General features: G+C 36.9%; 1 protein-coding gene across 2 annotated transcripts in view; it reads left to right on the forward strand.

The window, feature by feature from the left end:
* cuedc1b (CUE domain containing 1b) overlaps positions 1-15,120 on the forward strand; it is a 28,517-nt gene extending 13,397 nt beyond the window's left edge. Inside the window, exons 1-11 of one of the 2 annotated variants that reach the window (XM_053506961.1) lie at positions 979-1,086; positions 2,643-3,258; positions 5,567-5,694; positions 6,503-6,629; positions 6,785-6,986; positions 8,769-8,819; positions 8,957-9,046; positions 9,149-9,242; positions 9,977-10,035; positions 10,160-10,229; positions 12,509-15,120. In XM_053506961.1, the coding sequence (XP_053362936.1) occupies positions 2,944-3,258; positions 5,567-5,694; positions 6,503-6,629; positions 6,785-6,986; positions 8,769-8,819; positions 8,957-9,046; positions 9,149-9,242; positions 9,977-10,035; positions 10,160-10,229; position 12,509 (1,137 nt within the window). In that variant the 5' untranslated portion in view covers positions 979-1,086; positions 2,643-2,943 and the 3' untranslated portion in view covers positions 12,510-15,120. Of the gene's footprint in view, positions 1-978; positions 1,087-2,642; positions 3,259-5,566; positions 5,695-6,502; positions 6,630-6,784; positions 6,987-8,768; positions 8,820-8,956; positions 9,047-9,148; positions 9,243-9,976; positions 10,036-10,159; positions 10,230-12,508 lie in introns of those variants that run through there. The other variant, XM_053506960.1, reaches the window with a different exon arrangement.
* The last annotated feature ends 1,928 nt before the right edge of the window (positions 15,121-17,048 follow it).

Here is a 17,048-nt window from a genome sequence, read left to right on the forward strand (position 1 = left end):
GCATCAATGACGTCAGACACTGATATTGGGAGAGACTGGGGTACAGCTGAAGTTTTAGTTCATTTCAAAGTTGTACAATGGGGTTGAGGTCCCCCAAGGTTTCCCCAAAAACTTGGCACACATGGATCTCACTTTGTGCTCAGGCGTAGTTTCATGCTGGAACAGGTTTTTGGCCCCTTTATTTTATCAGAGGGAAATTATATTGCTACAGCACACATGCATCCTATATAACAGGTTCACTTTTGGGATGTGATGTTCAGGTATCTACATACTTTTTGCCATGTACTGCATTTTATATTTCAGTCTGCATCTCTCATTTCCTGTTTGAAGGTGACCTGGGGCTTGAGTGCATCATCTCTGTTGAAGTACCTATTAGAGATAAAGAGCTGTGACCTCTATATTTGAAACAGAGAAGATGAAGTCAAAAGTTAATTTTGCCCGCAGGAGTTCTTTACAGATCTGTCTTCACATTTTTCGGAAAAAGATTCAAAGTGTGACGTCCTTTTTTTTTCTTTTTCTTTTTTTTGGTAATATTAAATAATATTTAATCAAATTGAAGTTTTGGTAGCCTTTTACTTTAAAGGCGTTGTTGTGTGTTTGTGAAGGTATCATACAGTCTGACCAGAATGATTAATTAGAAGCAGTTCAGAGGCCATTAGCTCATAAAAAAAAACACAGACAATATCTTTTAACTTCTAAATAGCTTTCAAGTCAGAGGCATGGCTGGGCAACTGCAGCTTGCCTCACAGCTTGCCTCTCAACCTCAAAACACTGACTACATATTCTAATTTTGCATCCTGTTTACATCACAAACATGAGGTTGGCAAGGCACACTGGGACCTGGCAGTGCCATGTGGGCCTGGCTTCGGCTCAGCCTGGCTTATTGTTTCCCCAGAGCCGGGATTTCTCTACCCAGTACTGGGGGAGGGTGGAGAAAGTGACTGAAATGGCCGAGGGGAGCAGAACAACATTATAAGGAAGTTGCACTGGACTTCTACAGGCTCTCACGCTTTTTAATATTCTTCTGGATGTGGATAGGACTTAAACAGAGAGATTCTGTTTCAGCAAATTATAAGATAAGTGCAGGTAATCTAAAAGTGCTGTTGTGCTGGTAAGGGTGTTGGTTTTGTCTCTTAAATTTGTTTGCGAGATGTGTCTCGGTATGTGGTTAATAATTGATACAAAACAGGCCATATACAGTGCCTGTAGCATGGTATTTAATAACAGATCGAGTTGTGTAGAATAATAAATACGAACATGTTCATTACATTTGCATACTGTGTCTGTTGTGCTGAAAAACCTCTTAAAGGTAAAGTGCATAATGTAGGCTTCCTGTCTGAAATGAAGGTCTTGTACATATCCAGATACTGGCCAATACTATGTTTACTGGATTCACTGGAAATCTTTTGCACAGAAATGGTACAGTGCGGTTTATTCATAGTGGTTTCCTAACCAGAGCGCTCATCACTGCACTTGTTTCACTTGGGTTTGTGCCACTAAAATGTAGGCTTTGGAGGTTTAATGTCACAGTCTCGTTAGACCTCTTGCTAAAGTAGGTCAGCATAATGTTATTTGAGGTTAAGGTAACCTCAGCTAAACACTTGCTTCTTCCTTTGACCAGTAATATTTAGTCACAGTCTGTTCTATTTCACTGGCATCCTTTTCCCCAACTGTTTTTTTTTTTTTTGCCTCAGCAGTGCTATTTGCTACAGATTTAGCTGTTGTACAGTGTTGTCTCATCCTCAGTGACGGATGGAGCAGAGCCAAACCATTTACATCACCTTTTCAACAAAAGTTAAACTTCATGAAATCAGTACTTTTTTATTACTTCAAAAACATTAATTACCTCTTCTGGCTGACCGTCTGCTGTTTGCTGATCTTAAGTTAATTGCTTGCTGATTCCGATTTTGTGCAATAATTGGGCAGCACACTTAGTACCCTACTTATGTCTTTATGGTTATAATTGCATCTAGTGGACAAAAAAAAATGGAACTACAGCAATAGTGATATAGGTCCATTGGGGTGGTAATCACGCTGCCCATTGTTGTACAAGAGGGGACAATGGACAGGACTACAAAATGCCAGGGATGCCAGGGTGATGTTCTTAAAATGCCGAATTAAGCTTTTGCATATAGGAGATTGATGTGCACAGGAAGCATTTGGTTCTTGCCCTGCAGCTTGAGGAAGCCACATTCTGACATGGACTCTTTAATATCTAGTTGAAAATTCCCATTTAAGTGAATTTAAGGGACAAGCTTGATTGGGCCAGGCCAGTTGCCTTATAAATCTCCAGAGGATGAGTCGATAAAGAGATGCTCCCCAAGGGACATTAATCTGCACATTCTTGCGTTTTCATGCTGTTTTATCAGCTTGTGCAAAAAGTGACTCATTAAAGGCTTTTTTTTTATTACTATCTTCCCATCTGTTTTGCTCTCTGGAGAGCAGAGCTTCTGTTCAGTAACAGTTTGTTGTAGTCCTGCAGTCGGAAGCCTTAAAATGAACTCGCTTGAGCAAACCAGTGAGACACTAAAACACAAAACATTTCCCAAAAAAGAAATCCACTATGTTGGCAGAGTTTAATTTTGGTACATTTTCTGCTGACTCCTCTCTTAATCATCTTGTTTTGCATTCTGCCTTCCTAGATCCTGGTGAAGTTTCAACTCTGTTGGAAACTTTTGGAGTCATAGGCCACAAAATGTTGAATGCCATTCTTTCTTCTTGAAGTGATTTCATTACTACTATATTGGATGCAGCTTAAAAAGCAGAAAAGGAAGAAATATGCTTTCTCCTGCCCCAGTGGATTAACCTAATCGTGCAGAGATGAAAGTGTGAATTGGTTTGAAAAGCTGTCTTGTTCAGAGACGAATACGTGTGGATATAAGAAAGAAATTAAAAAAAAGTTGGAGTTTGTGCCATCATCTCCGGGTGGCCTAGTTGGTCAAGATGACGAGTTTATTTGGGCGGAGCAGCAATGGCGGATCTCGCGGAGGAGGGGGAGCAGGTGGAGGAGGTGGGGGATCGGACACAGGAGAACTGAACAACAGTAGGCCTAACCGACAGGTTCGCCGGCTGGAGTTCAACCAGGCCATGGAAGACTTTAAGACCATGTTTCCAAGCATGGACTATGAGGTGATCGAGTGTGTGCTGCGCTCAAACAAAGGGGCTGTAGATGCCACCATTGACCAGCTTCTACAGATGAGCATCGATGACAATGGTTCAGATGACAGCTCGGACTCTGATGACAGCATACCTCCCGAGGTAACAAAACACACTCTATACATTGTTAGTCTATATTTCCCTCTCATGCCACACAAGTCAGGTTTGTGTTAACTGTATATTCACCATCCTTGCATATCATTTTCCTTCTAAAATAATACTTTACCTGATTAAAAGTACAAATTGAAAAAAATTAATGCCATTGCATTTCTACATTTTTAGCAATATTTATCACTATCCAATAAAACGTCCAGAATTGTAAGGATGTCTTTTATTACCCACCTTTTTTTTTTTTTTTTTTTTAAAGATTTCTGAAGAACATCTGTTGATTATGATCAAGTATAACTCTGTATAAATTACAGATGGTTATGTATAAATATACACATGGTTGTCACAACAAAGGTTTTTTGTATATTTATGTGCACCTCATCCTAATACAAACTAATTTTTTTTTGTTTGTTTTATCTGTCAACTCATCTAGACAAGAGGCATTCCGTGAATGTTGATAATAGACAATAACAGCACTGGGATATTGAACTATATGTATCACTCTACATCACAGGTTTTTTTATAACCGTTAAAAGTAAAAGTAATACTGCGGAGAGAGCAGCTGCCTTTCAAAACTCACACACAAAAACAGGCACAGATACAGTTCCAGCAAAAAAACACATCCGGTAATATAATTATGTATTTAAAAAAACATTGTCTCCTTAATTACTGTTTCTAAGTCTTTCTGAATGAAAAGTTGTTTTATTTACACCTAAGGCGAGCTTTAAGGTTAACTAGATTCCAACACAAAGCTGGATCCCAGGTCCATTTCTAGCCAGGGCACTACTTGCTGTGTGGAACGTGTGACTGTGCCTCACTAGCTTTTAGATATAATGCTATTTGGGATTTAACCCCAGAACCCAGAAGTTAACAGAGATGATATTGTACAGCAGATTTATAAAAAGCAATTTAATAAAGATTTACAGGATCGTCTACCACCTCCATGGTTTATCCTCCTCACTGTTTGACTACATACTGTAGTACCGGTAAGAATTGAACGCTGCTTTCACCCTTGTTAATTACACTAACTGTCAGTCGCCAGCTTCTCCTTTTGCGGTTAGTTAGTTCCACCAGCTGCTGAATTATATGTGTTGTATTGTAATCTCACTCGAGGCTGACTCTACACGCTCCGGAACTTGGCCTGCGCCATCTTTCCCACGGCCACATCACAGCTGTGCTTATATTCATAGGTTGTTAGATCATCGGTAGATCACTTGGCCATAACCCACCTGAGGTTAAGTCAGATAGAAACATTGAAACGCTTATGTGTCGTATGTTAAATTGAAACTGAATATTTTTTCTATAGGAATTCAAGCCCGTGCTGGAACACTTTTTAAAAATAATAACAACGTGCATGCTGGAAGACGCATAAAAAACTTATGCAGTTTTTAGTAAGGTTTTCTGTTAATTCAATATTGTATGTAAACCATATCTGTGCTTGAATTTAGTACATTCTCCAAAAGCCCCAGAAGCGTGAGTCTAAATGTAAAGTTCATGTAAATCTAAACCTGTCCAAATAGGCTATAATTTCAAAAAAATAAAAACAAGGGTAGTGTGGTTGAATTTCATTTAACATGAAGACAAATGTTAACACACCTGTATTTTTAACTTGCACATTCCCTACAAATTGATTTTTAGTAAATAGTGAAGTATTAGTACGTGTGACGTTATTTAAATATGGACAAGTTTAAGCTTATAATTAGGACACATGCAGCTTGTGCTTTTACCTCAATATTCTACTGAACTTCATATCACCACAAGCGTGTGAAAAATCTGGGGATTGAAATATATATATAATGTATGTGTGTGTGTGTGTGTGTGTGTGTATTTTTCATTTTTATATTTTATATATATATATATATATATATATATATATATATATATATATATATATATATATATATATATAATATACTATTTTCCCTAATTGGGAGCATACAGCACTTTGAGACTTTGCTGGTACAGATAGAGGTTTTACACTTGAATTTATCCTGAAGCCAGTTTCTAGCTCTACCTTTTTTTTTTTTTCATGCTTACATATTTCATCTTTCATCAATTATAGTTTCATGAAGCCATTAAGCCATGATTAAAATCACGTGGTTTGTCCCGTGGAATATATTTTCAGCCTCTGACAATTTAATGATGTTAAAATTAGAACGTAAGGACATTAGAAATGAGAGCTTATTACATTAGTACATGCATCCGAGTAATGATTTAGTTATGGAGGTTTAATAAGTTAATTTCGAAGGTCAACCTTGATGAAATTTAATGGTGTATCCTTTTCATGTTTCATCTGTGTCAGATTCTGGAGAGGACCCTCGAACCAGACAGCTCAGACGAAGAGCCACCTCCAGTCTACTCTCCACCCACATATGACATGCACATATATGACAGGAAATATCCCAATGCCCCGCCCACACCACCCCCTAGGTAAAAAGAAATAAATGCATAGACCTTAAACAAATAAATAGTCATTGCATGGATCATGAGCAGTATTGTAAGCAACTGTATGTTGTAGTTCTCCAGATTCCAGAATCAAATGATAAAATTGTTTTGGCTCTGCGTGTAATGGGGATAGTTAACACTATACTCAGTTATCTCCTGCTCTTTCCCCACTGATGCCCCCTGGTGTTCGGCTGGTTCTAGTTAGCACAGAAGTATCTTTCATACATGCGCAGTGACAAAGAAATGATTGCTGTTGTAAGTAATATATGAGATAAGACCTGCTGAAAGGTGCCAGCTTAATAATTAAATAAAAATACTTGAATATATTTATTTTATATATTTCTTTTTATGCTGTTATTTATGTTAAAATGTGCCTAAAATTAGACCATTAATTTCACCATTACTTCATTATTGCGAGGTTTAAATAGGTAGAACTTTTCAAACATCTCTTTGTAAACCCTTTTGCTGAAGCTATTCTAAGCTGCCTAACCATAGTTAGCCGTAGTTAATTTAAGCACTTCCCTTGTCAGAGCGTATGACGCTCTCGTTTGCTGACTCAGAGAAAGTCAGCTTGTCACAAGTTTGTGAAAAAGATCAGGTCATGAAAGAAGTTGTTGTTTCCCTTCTCTGCCAGGTATGCTATGGAAACCCCCGCTTTATTTGTGTTAGTTAGCATTGTCAATTATTTTAGTTATTAAAAGTAGGAAGCTCAATTTTAAATACATTATGGCTTGAATGTTAAGGAATTCTTTTGAAATCCTGATGTAAAATTCACGTCAATGAAATGTTGCAGATTTGAACCGCAGCCCTCTGCTGGACAGCAGCACACACGGAGTTACAGGAACTGGAACCCACCGTTACTTGGCAACCTGCCTGATGACTTCCTTCGAATCTTGCCCCAACAGGCAGACAGTATAAAGGTGCAGAATTGGACTGTTACCTCATAAATAGTTCATAGTGCTTTATTTGATGGGTTCTTTATTATTGCATTTTGTAAGGACAGCACCTTCCCTTTAATGATTTCCTAAGCTGTCCCATTCTGTATTGTGTCTCTGTGAACATTTTCTTCCTTTAGAGCTCTCAAAGCAGCATGGATAAACCATCGTCCTCCCTGGCATCGTTGGGTCAGCAGGCTACCAGTGTTGCTACAGTATCTGAGCAGGAACGCAAATCCAAACAGTACCTGGAAGATGAGCGCATCGCTCTCTTTCTCCAGAACGAGGAGTTCATGAAGGAGCTGCAGCGCAATCGCGAGTTTCTCGTCGCACTGGAACGAGGTGCATGGTCTTGTGATGTGTACAGTATAAGACTGCTTTTTTTCTGATTTGTATAAAGGACAATGTGGGATAGTAAACACGTGTTAATGTTTACAAGGTTCACTACAGTTTACTGTACTCTCAAAAGATCATACTGTGACATAGCCATCTGTCAGCCAATAGGAGATATATTTGGACAAGTCTAAGAATGGAGCAAGATGGGGAGAGTCCAATAGTCCAAATCTATGAGGACAACTCAGATAACACAGAAACAGTTAACCTGTGCACTGCGGATGCTGTTCTGTTTGTGTACACTGTGTCAGCTTGAGGAAATAGTACATAGCCGGAAAAAAAAATTCCATACCAAGCTAACAATGCATTTCATCGCATTTTAGGATTGTCTCTGTGAAATCAGTCGAGGTATTTTGATTCATAGGTACATCATACACACCACTGCATGGACATAGTAATGAATACAAATACAGTACAAGCAATTGCTACTAAGGTTTGGTCCATATTTGAACTTTAAAAATATATTAAGCTTGGTGATCTATTAATTGAAGACTAAAAAATAACAAATAATCTCAGCTGATCCTTATTCAGTCCGCCTTTGAATTGGATGGTCTCAGCTCAGTGTGAAGAGTGTCTATTCATATACTATATGCATATAATATATGCGATCAACTTTTCTTTCAAATGATTTTAATTAAAACGTCTCATCTCTTCTTTGTTGTTTATATAATCCAGACATTACAGAATATCCGCTTATAACTAGCTATAACACAGTATCCCTGTAAGTATCAACTTTCTGACGTCCTCATTTATCTAAAACATCACAGGCATGAGGGCAACATGGATTAAAATAGGTTCGAAAACGATATCTGTCTTATTCATACCCTTTTTAGCACAAAACATGTTAGTGAATCAGAAAGGCTCAGTATGAAAAATCTAATCCCATCTGAATCCAGTGTTTTAGGGCCAGTATCAGCCTTCAGTTCCATTAAAAGCAAACTATGAAACAGTTTGAATCCCTTACTTACTATACCTTAAATAATTTACATGCATGTACATGCATGCTGGTTTATTTAATAGTGTTTTTCATTTAGCAGTGCAGGTTACACTACCAGGCAAAAGTTTGGACACACCTTGTAACTCGGTGGTATTTCCTGCTTTTTTTTTTTTTTTAACTACATTGTAAAACAATGCTGAAGGCATCTAAAATATTCCAAAATCTTCTTTAAACACTTGATACTAAGATGTATCTGCTACTTATTCCTTGTAACTGCTCTAATCTGAAGTGTTGTTTGTTAATTGGTGATTTTTGAGGCTGGTAACTCTAAATGAACTTCTTCCCTGGTTCTGCTTTTGCTTTGCTGGGAGGGTATTTGTTTCATCATGGTGTTTGATGGGTTTTGCAAATGCACTGGAAAATACTGTTGTTGCATGAACTATTCCAGAATAGTTGACCTTTGTGTCTTAGACTGTTGTTGTTGTTACTTAGATACCTAATTCCATACATGCCATTTCATAGTTTTGAAATCCCAAGTATCATTCTAGAATGTAGAAAACGCATCACTAAACGAAAAACATTGAATTATTGGATGTGTTGAAACATTGGACTGGAACTGTACAGTATATATCTGTGTATATCTGAGTTAGAGCCTTGAAAGTGTTTTTTTTTTTTTTTTTTTTTGTCACAGATTTCACTAAAAAAAAAAGGCATGATTTTTTTTTTTCAGAACAACAAAACAATTATTTTCCTGTTTATTTCTAACACAACATGCATCTTGTCTTTTTTTTTAGATCGCCTAAAATATGAATCAAAGAAATCTAAGTCAGCTGGTAACTCCACAGGTAAATATCCTACACCAGTGAATGGATTTGTGTACTTTTATTAATACGTGACATATCATCCTTAAACACATATCATATTTAAACATAAACATATCATATTTAAACATAGTGACATTGCATGTTATCCACATTTACAGGTAACCACTACACCCCTGGATCATTTGAGGCATGCACAGTAGTATCAGATGACGCTCAGTTCAGAGACAAACTGAAGCACATGGGAAAATGTAAGGCATTTCTTTTCTGGCCCAGGAGAACACAAAAAAAAAATTATAAAGTACAGTATGATCCATTTTTTATAATGTAATGCAAAAACATCACTTCCACAGCAACCAGGAAGAAACTATTTGAGATTGCCAAAGGGTTTTCAGAGAAGACAAAACGAAGGAAGGCTAAAAGGAGGACCCTCCTGCGACATCAGTCATATCCTTTAAAAAACTGATTCCAAATACAAATCTGTAGGATGATTAAATAATATAAAAAATATGTCTGGTTTTTTGCATCAGTACACACCACATCTTGGTCAGGGTTACAGATCCAACAACATGTTCAGGAATGCTGAGCTGGTCCATCGCAGAGGACCATGCAGACATACAATCACACATTCATTTACACGTAGGGGCAGCCTTGAATAGACAGTCCACCTACCTGCACAAAGCTCTAGGAAATGCACAGAAACAGACCAAAATTAATCCGATATGGTATGAACAGAAACAGTTGTGTATTCAGTGTTTGTTACATTTTTCTCCTTTTTGTTTATTAGGAAATAAACTAAATTAGGAAATCCCCCACATTTTATACACACAGTTATAGCAAATGAACAATATAAATACAAAAAGACTGGTCATTAACATAAAAATTATATAAAACCTCCACACTGTTCTGCCTCTGGCCATGGGAACCTGTTAAGTTGTTAAACTGCCACTACCTGACTGGCAACATATCAGCATATAGTTAAGCAAATGGGTGTTACTGGGATGTTACATAAATCTAGCCTTATAAGTCTACCCTTAGTTTTGTTACTGTACTGTTATTTGTAAAACTTTACTTTAATGGAAATGATTGTAATGCATGACTTGTAAAGCACTCTGGTGAGCCCCACCCTGGTGTTGCTGTTCAGTATATTAATAACAGTGTGTGCCTTAACAGTCTCTCAGACTGGGCACTGCCAACTCCACTGCCAATCTACTGGATGATGTAGAAGGAAACCCATGTGGTAAAAATATTTTGTTTACACACAGACTATTACCTCTTGAGTGTATAGAAACAAGGGCAGAAGACATTATTTGGTCACAAATCAAATATGGAAGGTGTGTTTGTGTGTGCATGTGTTTGTTTAGAGGAGGAGAGTCAGCTTAGAAGACTGGTCATGCAGGAAGAGGACCGGCCCCGCAGGGAAGCTCTGTCATGGTGAGAGATCATGACGATATTCAGAGCATGTTCATATTTCTTGTGGAATAACTGGCAAATTTATATTAGTAATATACTCCACAATTAATCACCTAAATCAAAATGGCAATTAGAAATAATAAGTACTATACAAAAATGTCAATTTTTGTCGTTTCAGCATAACGTCTCTGTTATGTGTCTTATAAAGATGACCATAAATATTGTTTCCATGTACATTGCTAGTCCAATGTTTTTAAGCATAATAATTTTCTTTATTATAGTGTAATTTCTAAAATTGCCACAGACCAAGAAAAATCTGCAAAGGACCGAATAAACAGAGAAACTTAAATCTTCATAAGACTTAACTGCTCACTTTAAGCTCCTTATTAAACATATTAAATTGCTTATTTAAAGCATAATTCTATAAATATTATAATACACTATAGGAACAAAAGTATTTGGCCAAAACTGCAATGAGATTGCATTTAAGTACATATACTTCTGTCCTCCTTTTTTACAACTATAACAGATTCCACACTTCTTGGAAAGCTGTCTTGGTAGTCTGTGGGAATTCGTGTCTATTCATTCTGTAAAGCGTTTATGAGGTCAGGGATTGATGTTGGATGAGAAAGCCTGGCTTGCAATCTCTTCGTTCCAGTTCTTCCCAAAGGTCCTCGAAGGGGTTGAGGTCAGGGCTTTGGTGCGGACCAGGCAAGTTCTTCCAAATCGAACTCATTAAACCATGACTTTATAGTCCTTGCTTCGTGCACTGGATCTTGGAATAGAAAAGGGCCTTTCCCGACTGTTGCCACAAAGTTGTGAAACATTGTCCAAGATATCTGAGTATATTGAAGTATTAAGATTGCCCTTCACAGGGGTTAAGGTGTCTGATTATAACAGATATATTTAATAATTAACATGTTTGGCCAAATACTTGTCCATATAGTGTATAATATTCTGTAATAAAACTTTTCTTACTTACTTACTTTTCTTACTTATTAAATTTAGATTATTTCAGAAAAATAAAAAAAGATTTTTAGCAGTTATAATTTCTATAAGCATTAATAGTTAACCCTGATTAGTTTATTTCTTGATTAGATTGTAAAAGTATTTAATAAAAAATAGAAAAAAGTGTAAGTAGCATTATAATGTTCATTAAAGATGTTATTTCTGCTGTCTTTTTGTGTGTTTCACTTCAGCCTGCTATTGAACAAACTAGACATTATATCAGGAAAGAAATACGGATGTGGGAAAACTTTTGCTTGGCAAGACGTTACTGCTGTTTCTCTAAGAGAGACATTCTTGATTCAGTCTGCTGAATGTCTTGTAGACACATACTGCAGAAGTTGCTGCCAAACCTCTAAAAACACTTTCCAGTGTGTTTTTCCATCAACCTTTTGGGGTTTTTTGCAGTTAAAATGTGCAAAAGAAAAGCCAGAAATTTTTTTTTAATCAGCAGATATTGGAAATGTTTTTCTTTTGTGCAGTTATAGCTGCAAAAAAGTGAAGTTTACCACGAAGAATTGACCTGTGACCTTTGAAGAGTTTTGCACTAGGCTAGTACTGGGTGTGATTAGAGCTAGGCTGGCATCCTAGGGATTCCCTTAATTTGATGAATGTACATATAGTACGTTTTTAAGAAATCTGGATTTGCGTCATCTTTGGAGTAACATTTTATATAATGTATGTAATTTACACAATTATGTATTCAATCTATTTAGATTCCGAATCCAGTGCTTCTTTGTTTAATTTAAGGTCAGTCATTAAATTTGCAGTTTGGTAACACCACTACTTTTCCCTGCACCAAAAATGTTGCCCATTCAGTGGGTAGGTGACATCTTTCTTGGTAGACTCATCTATATTTTCCTTTTTGCACCATTCTAATTAAGCCCAAGGGACTATTGTTTGTTAAAAGCTCAGGTGCTCAGCAGAGTAATAAAAATATGTAAACCACCCAGGCTGGTACCAACAATGATGCCACAGACAAAGGCACTTTTTCCCCCTCAATCTGATGACATTATTCGAAGCTGCAGGCCTGTATCCATGTGACTTTGTGCATTCCACTGCTGCCTTATATTTGGCTGATTTCGATAAATGCATGAATGATTTAAAATATAGCTATTCATAAAGTGTTCAGTGAGTGTAGGTGTGATTTTCAGGTGTTTACAAATCTTTTGGTTATTCAGTGTATAAAATATCGGTTTGTAGTCCTAATGTATGTCCCATAATTTGCCATCAAAGTATTGTGACAGATATTGTAAATTTAAATTCTGCTTAACGTGTTACTGATGACATTCCAGATCCTTCTTGTCACATGGTGTAAAGTGTCCATGGAGAAAGCAGAGTAACACTCAGCAGACTGCTTCTGTGACTTCATGATGACGGTGCGAGTCAGTCATCCCCAGCTCCACCCACGCAGTCTTTACTCAAACAAGTTTCTTTAGTCACAGGAAAAGACTAGAATTCTAAAGCAGCATTGTAACCAGACTATGATTATTATCTGAAATATATTAACTGTATAGTAACTCTTTGTTAATATATGATTTCATATGTAAAACTTATCAAATTCAGTATTAATACCGTCTTCCCCTGTATGATGGTTAAAAAAATCTGTTTGTGCTAGCTGCTTTTTATGTGTTCCTTCTTTGATTATTTATGGTTTAAGATAAATCTGGCTTATTACATATAATTTTTATATCTTTGCAAAATATTTATATTTCTTCAATCATACAGGTTGAATAACCTGATGGTTATGTAACATTTGAAGGTTTTCTATGATCTCCAAGAATCCAGTCCTTTAATTATACAAACTTTGCCACACTTGCTTATGTTATCTATTTGTAGTAGCACCAGAATGCCTTTTGACTACAATATACCAAGGCATAAAGGTTCGATTTAAATGTTTTGAGATGATGATATGCCTGTCAAGTCAGAACGAATAGCCAATTCAGCCTGTGTAAGTGCCCTTTTATTCAGTAGGCAAAACTTGTCCATGTCCAAGTTTCTCTACATGTCCAGAGCCGAAGCAAAGTCTTGCATAGTCAAATTATGCTGTTACAGTACAATGCTTAAATAATTCTTATTTATAAGAATGAAAGGTCAGAGTTTTTCACATGAACGTTGGAAATGGCCACAATCTGTGAATGGACTTCCTACTTGCACTGCCACTTGCTTTTCAATTTGTAGTTTGAAGTTTTTCTACAGGAAAGCTAACATTAAAAAGCCAGTATTAATATGATTTTAGTCAGTAATGCTTTTTCTAGACTGCTGTGTTTAGGATCACCACATGATTATTTTCATGAGTTAGGTGGACAGAACAAAATGTACCTTTATTTGGTGTATAGTGTTGCTAATATTTGATGCGATACTTCTAATTTCTAATTCTGTGTGTTTCAAGCAGGCGGCATGGTGGTATAGTGGTTAGTACTGTAATCTCACACCTCCAGGGTCCCCCCCTTCAAGTCTGTGCGCGGAGTTTGCATGTTCTCCCTGTGTTTGTTGTGTTTTTTCCGGGTACTCCGGTTTCCTCCCACAAACCAAAGACATGCAGATTAGGCTATTTGTTATTTTTCCCATAGTGTGTGAGTGTGTGCATGCTTGTGCCCTGCGATGGATTGGCACACTGTCCAGGGTGTACCCAACTTGGTGCCCTGAGTCCCCTGAGATAGGATGCAGGCCTCCAACAACTCTGTACATGATGAGCATTGTTGAGAGTGAGTGAGCGAAAAAATATGTGTTTTAAGCAGTGTGATTTTATTTTAAGGGAAGATAAATAAAATGTGAACTTCCACACTTATTTTGCATTTTATGTGACGCTTGCATAACAGGTTCTATTTTTTTTTATTGAAATTCTATGAGTAACATTGCAGGAATGCAATAATTTTATGTTCATGCTATTATGCAATGGATTCTTAGTAAATGTAACAAAATGTATCTCTTGGGTTTTTAAGCAAAATACATTTTTCTAAACACTGCTTGAACATTTGCATTGTATTATTATTATTGGATCAAGATAACAGGTTTCTCCATCTCCAGCCATAAGAGGGCCAGGACGGGCCAGCAGTTTAATTGTTCTTTACACTCCCAGATTTTGTTCTTTTTTACTTATTTTTAAAAAGGGAAATATTAAATGAGAAACATTTATTGGTTATTATTGTTGTTTGGTTAGGCATACTTCAGTTATAAATATTTCTTTAAAAAGGTGTTTCAATATTTCAGAAGTCTGGTATTTTCAATGCAGACCACCCTTTTTTAAAAACTGTAGCATTATACTTTTACTTCACAATGTGTGACCCTAAATTCACATCATTTCAGTTCATCTCCCATGTGATCTGTAACACATTTAATCTCTCAGGGAACTTGCTCTCATTTAATCGTTTTGGTACAAGCACAGCATGAAAGCATACAAATTAATAGTAAAAACAGAAAATACAAAGCCTAATGTAGCACAGTGAGATATGCTTCATAATGCAATAAAAACTGTTAACCAAAAGATTTTTCTAAAATATCTCAGTATTTAATAGTTCCTTTGTCCTCAGAGATGTTAGTTTCCTTTTCTCTTTGGTATGATTTTTTCTAGTCATGCCTAAATTCTTACCAAGGTTAACTTTTGTTCTTCATAAAGAGTGAAGTTAGGCTTAACTTACTTTGAAGGGTGGTGAAAATTGTGTAGTACAGTGTTTAATTTTGATCAAATTGGATGGAATATTTTCTTAATGTTAAACTAGGTTAGTAAATTAAACTTGTAACATAGATATTATTATTATTATTATGGGAGATATTATCTTTCTATGACTGACTGTATTTGCTCCATTAATGATTGTAATGGTTCTGTATTTCATCCTACTCTCAACATTGTCTTCACTTTTCTTATAGTCCTGTTGCGTTTATTAGTTATTTAAAAGGAATAAAATTGTCATATGTTGGCCTGCAGTGTCGTTATTTCAAAGGCATCAGTCTGGGAAAGATTCACATGTGGGTGTGATGGTCAAGGGTGTACAGTCTCTCAAAGGGGAGGGGGGCATCTTAAATCAACCGCAGGTCAGAATTTAATGAAACTTTGGCAAGACCGTACTCAGATATCTACTTGAAGTTTAACCTGCCCCATAAGTAGAATCAAAATGGTCAATAAAAACAATAGTAAGTACGGTTAATTGCTGGATTCAATCATCTAATTGCTCAATGTAAACAAAAACTAATTAAAAAAATTAATTAGAAAGGCTAAACTAAATATTTTCACAGCTGAAATAGCTGCGTGGAAGTGGTAAAAGTGAATTTTTTTCATGCTGAAGTTGTTTTAAGACAAAACCTGATCTTTATCCAATCTACTATTTCAATTGCTCATCTGTTGATTCACTCTCCAATTACCGATAAAAGGGAGTGTATTTGGCTGATGACGAAAGAACAATCTACTGTACACAAGGCGTCTGATATTTAACGATACAACATTTTTATGTCTTCGTATTAATAATAAGTAAGCAGCACAGAAAGACAGGCAAACATGTATGTGGGCTTCAACCTGAAATAATATCATCACTGACTACAAGTTGATCACCTTATTCTTTGCTTTTACCTTTTATTCTTTTTTCTGTCAATGATGGGCATTTAATATATATATATATATATATATATATATATATATATACACACACCTAAAGGATTATTAGTAACACCTGTTAAATTTCTCATTAATGCAATTATCTAGTCAACCAATCACATGGCAGTTGCTTCAATGCATTTAGGGGTGTGCTCCTGGTCAAGACAGTCTCCTGAACTCCAAACTGAATGTTAGAATGGGAAAGAAAGGTGATTTAAACAATTTTGAGCGTGGCATGGTTGTTGGTTCCAGACGGGCCGGTCTGAGTATTTCACAATCTGCCCAGTTACTGGGATTTTCACGCACAACCATTTCTAGGGTTTACAAAGAATGGTGTGAAAAGGTAAAAACATCCAGTATGCGGCAGTCCTGTGGGCAAAAACTGCCTTGTTGATGCTAGAGGTCAGAGGAGAATGGGCAAACTGATTCAAGCTGATAGGAGACCAACTTTGACTGAAATAACCACTCGTTATAATCGAGGTATACAGCAAAGCATTTGTGAAGGCACAACCTCGAGGCAGATGGGCTACAACAGCTGAAGACCCCACCGGGTACCACTCATCTCCAATACAAATAGGAAAAAGAGGCAACAATTTGCACAAGCTCACCAAAATTGGACAGTTGAAGACTGGAAAAATGTTGCCTGGTCTGATGAGTCTCGCTTTCTGTTGAGACATTCAAATGGTAGAGTCAGAATTTGGTGTAAACAGAATGAGAACATTGATCCATCATGCCTTGTTACCACTGTGCAGGCTGCTGGTGTTATGGTGTGGGGATGTTTTCTTGTCACACTTTAGGCCCCTTAGTGCCAATTGGGCATTGTTTAAATGCCACGGGCTACCTGAGCATTGTTTCTGACCATGTCCATCCCTTTATGACCACCATGTACCCATCCTCTGATGGCTACTTCCAGCAGGATAATGCACCATGTCACAAAGCTCGAATCATTTCAAATTGGTTTCTTGAACATGACAATGAGTTCACTGTACTAAAATGGCCCCCACAGTCACCAGATCTCAACCCAAGAGAGCATCTTTAGAATGTGGTGGAATGGGAGCTTCGTGCCCTAGATGTGCAAATCTCCATCAACTGCAAGATGCTATGCTATCAATATGGGCCAAAATTTCTAAAGAATGCTTTCAGCACCTTGTTGAAACAATGCCACGTGGAATTAAGACAGTTCTGAAGGCGAAAGGGGGTCAAACACCGTATTAGTATGGTGTTCCTAATAATCCTTTAGGTAA

This window comes from Clarias gariepinus, chromosome 11 (genome assembly GCF_024256425.1).
Source record: "Clarias gariepinus isolate MV-2021 ecotype Netherlands chromosome 11, CGAR_prim_01v2, whole genome shotgun sequence".
In the NCBI taxonomy this organism is placed as follows: Eukaryota; Metazoa; Chordata; class Actinopteri; order Siluriformes; family Clariidae; genus Clarias; species Clarias gariepinus.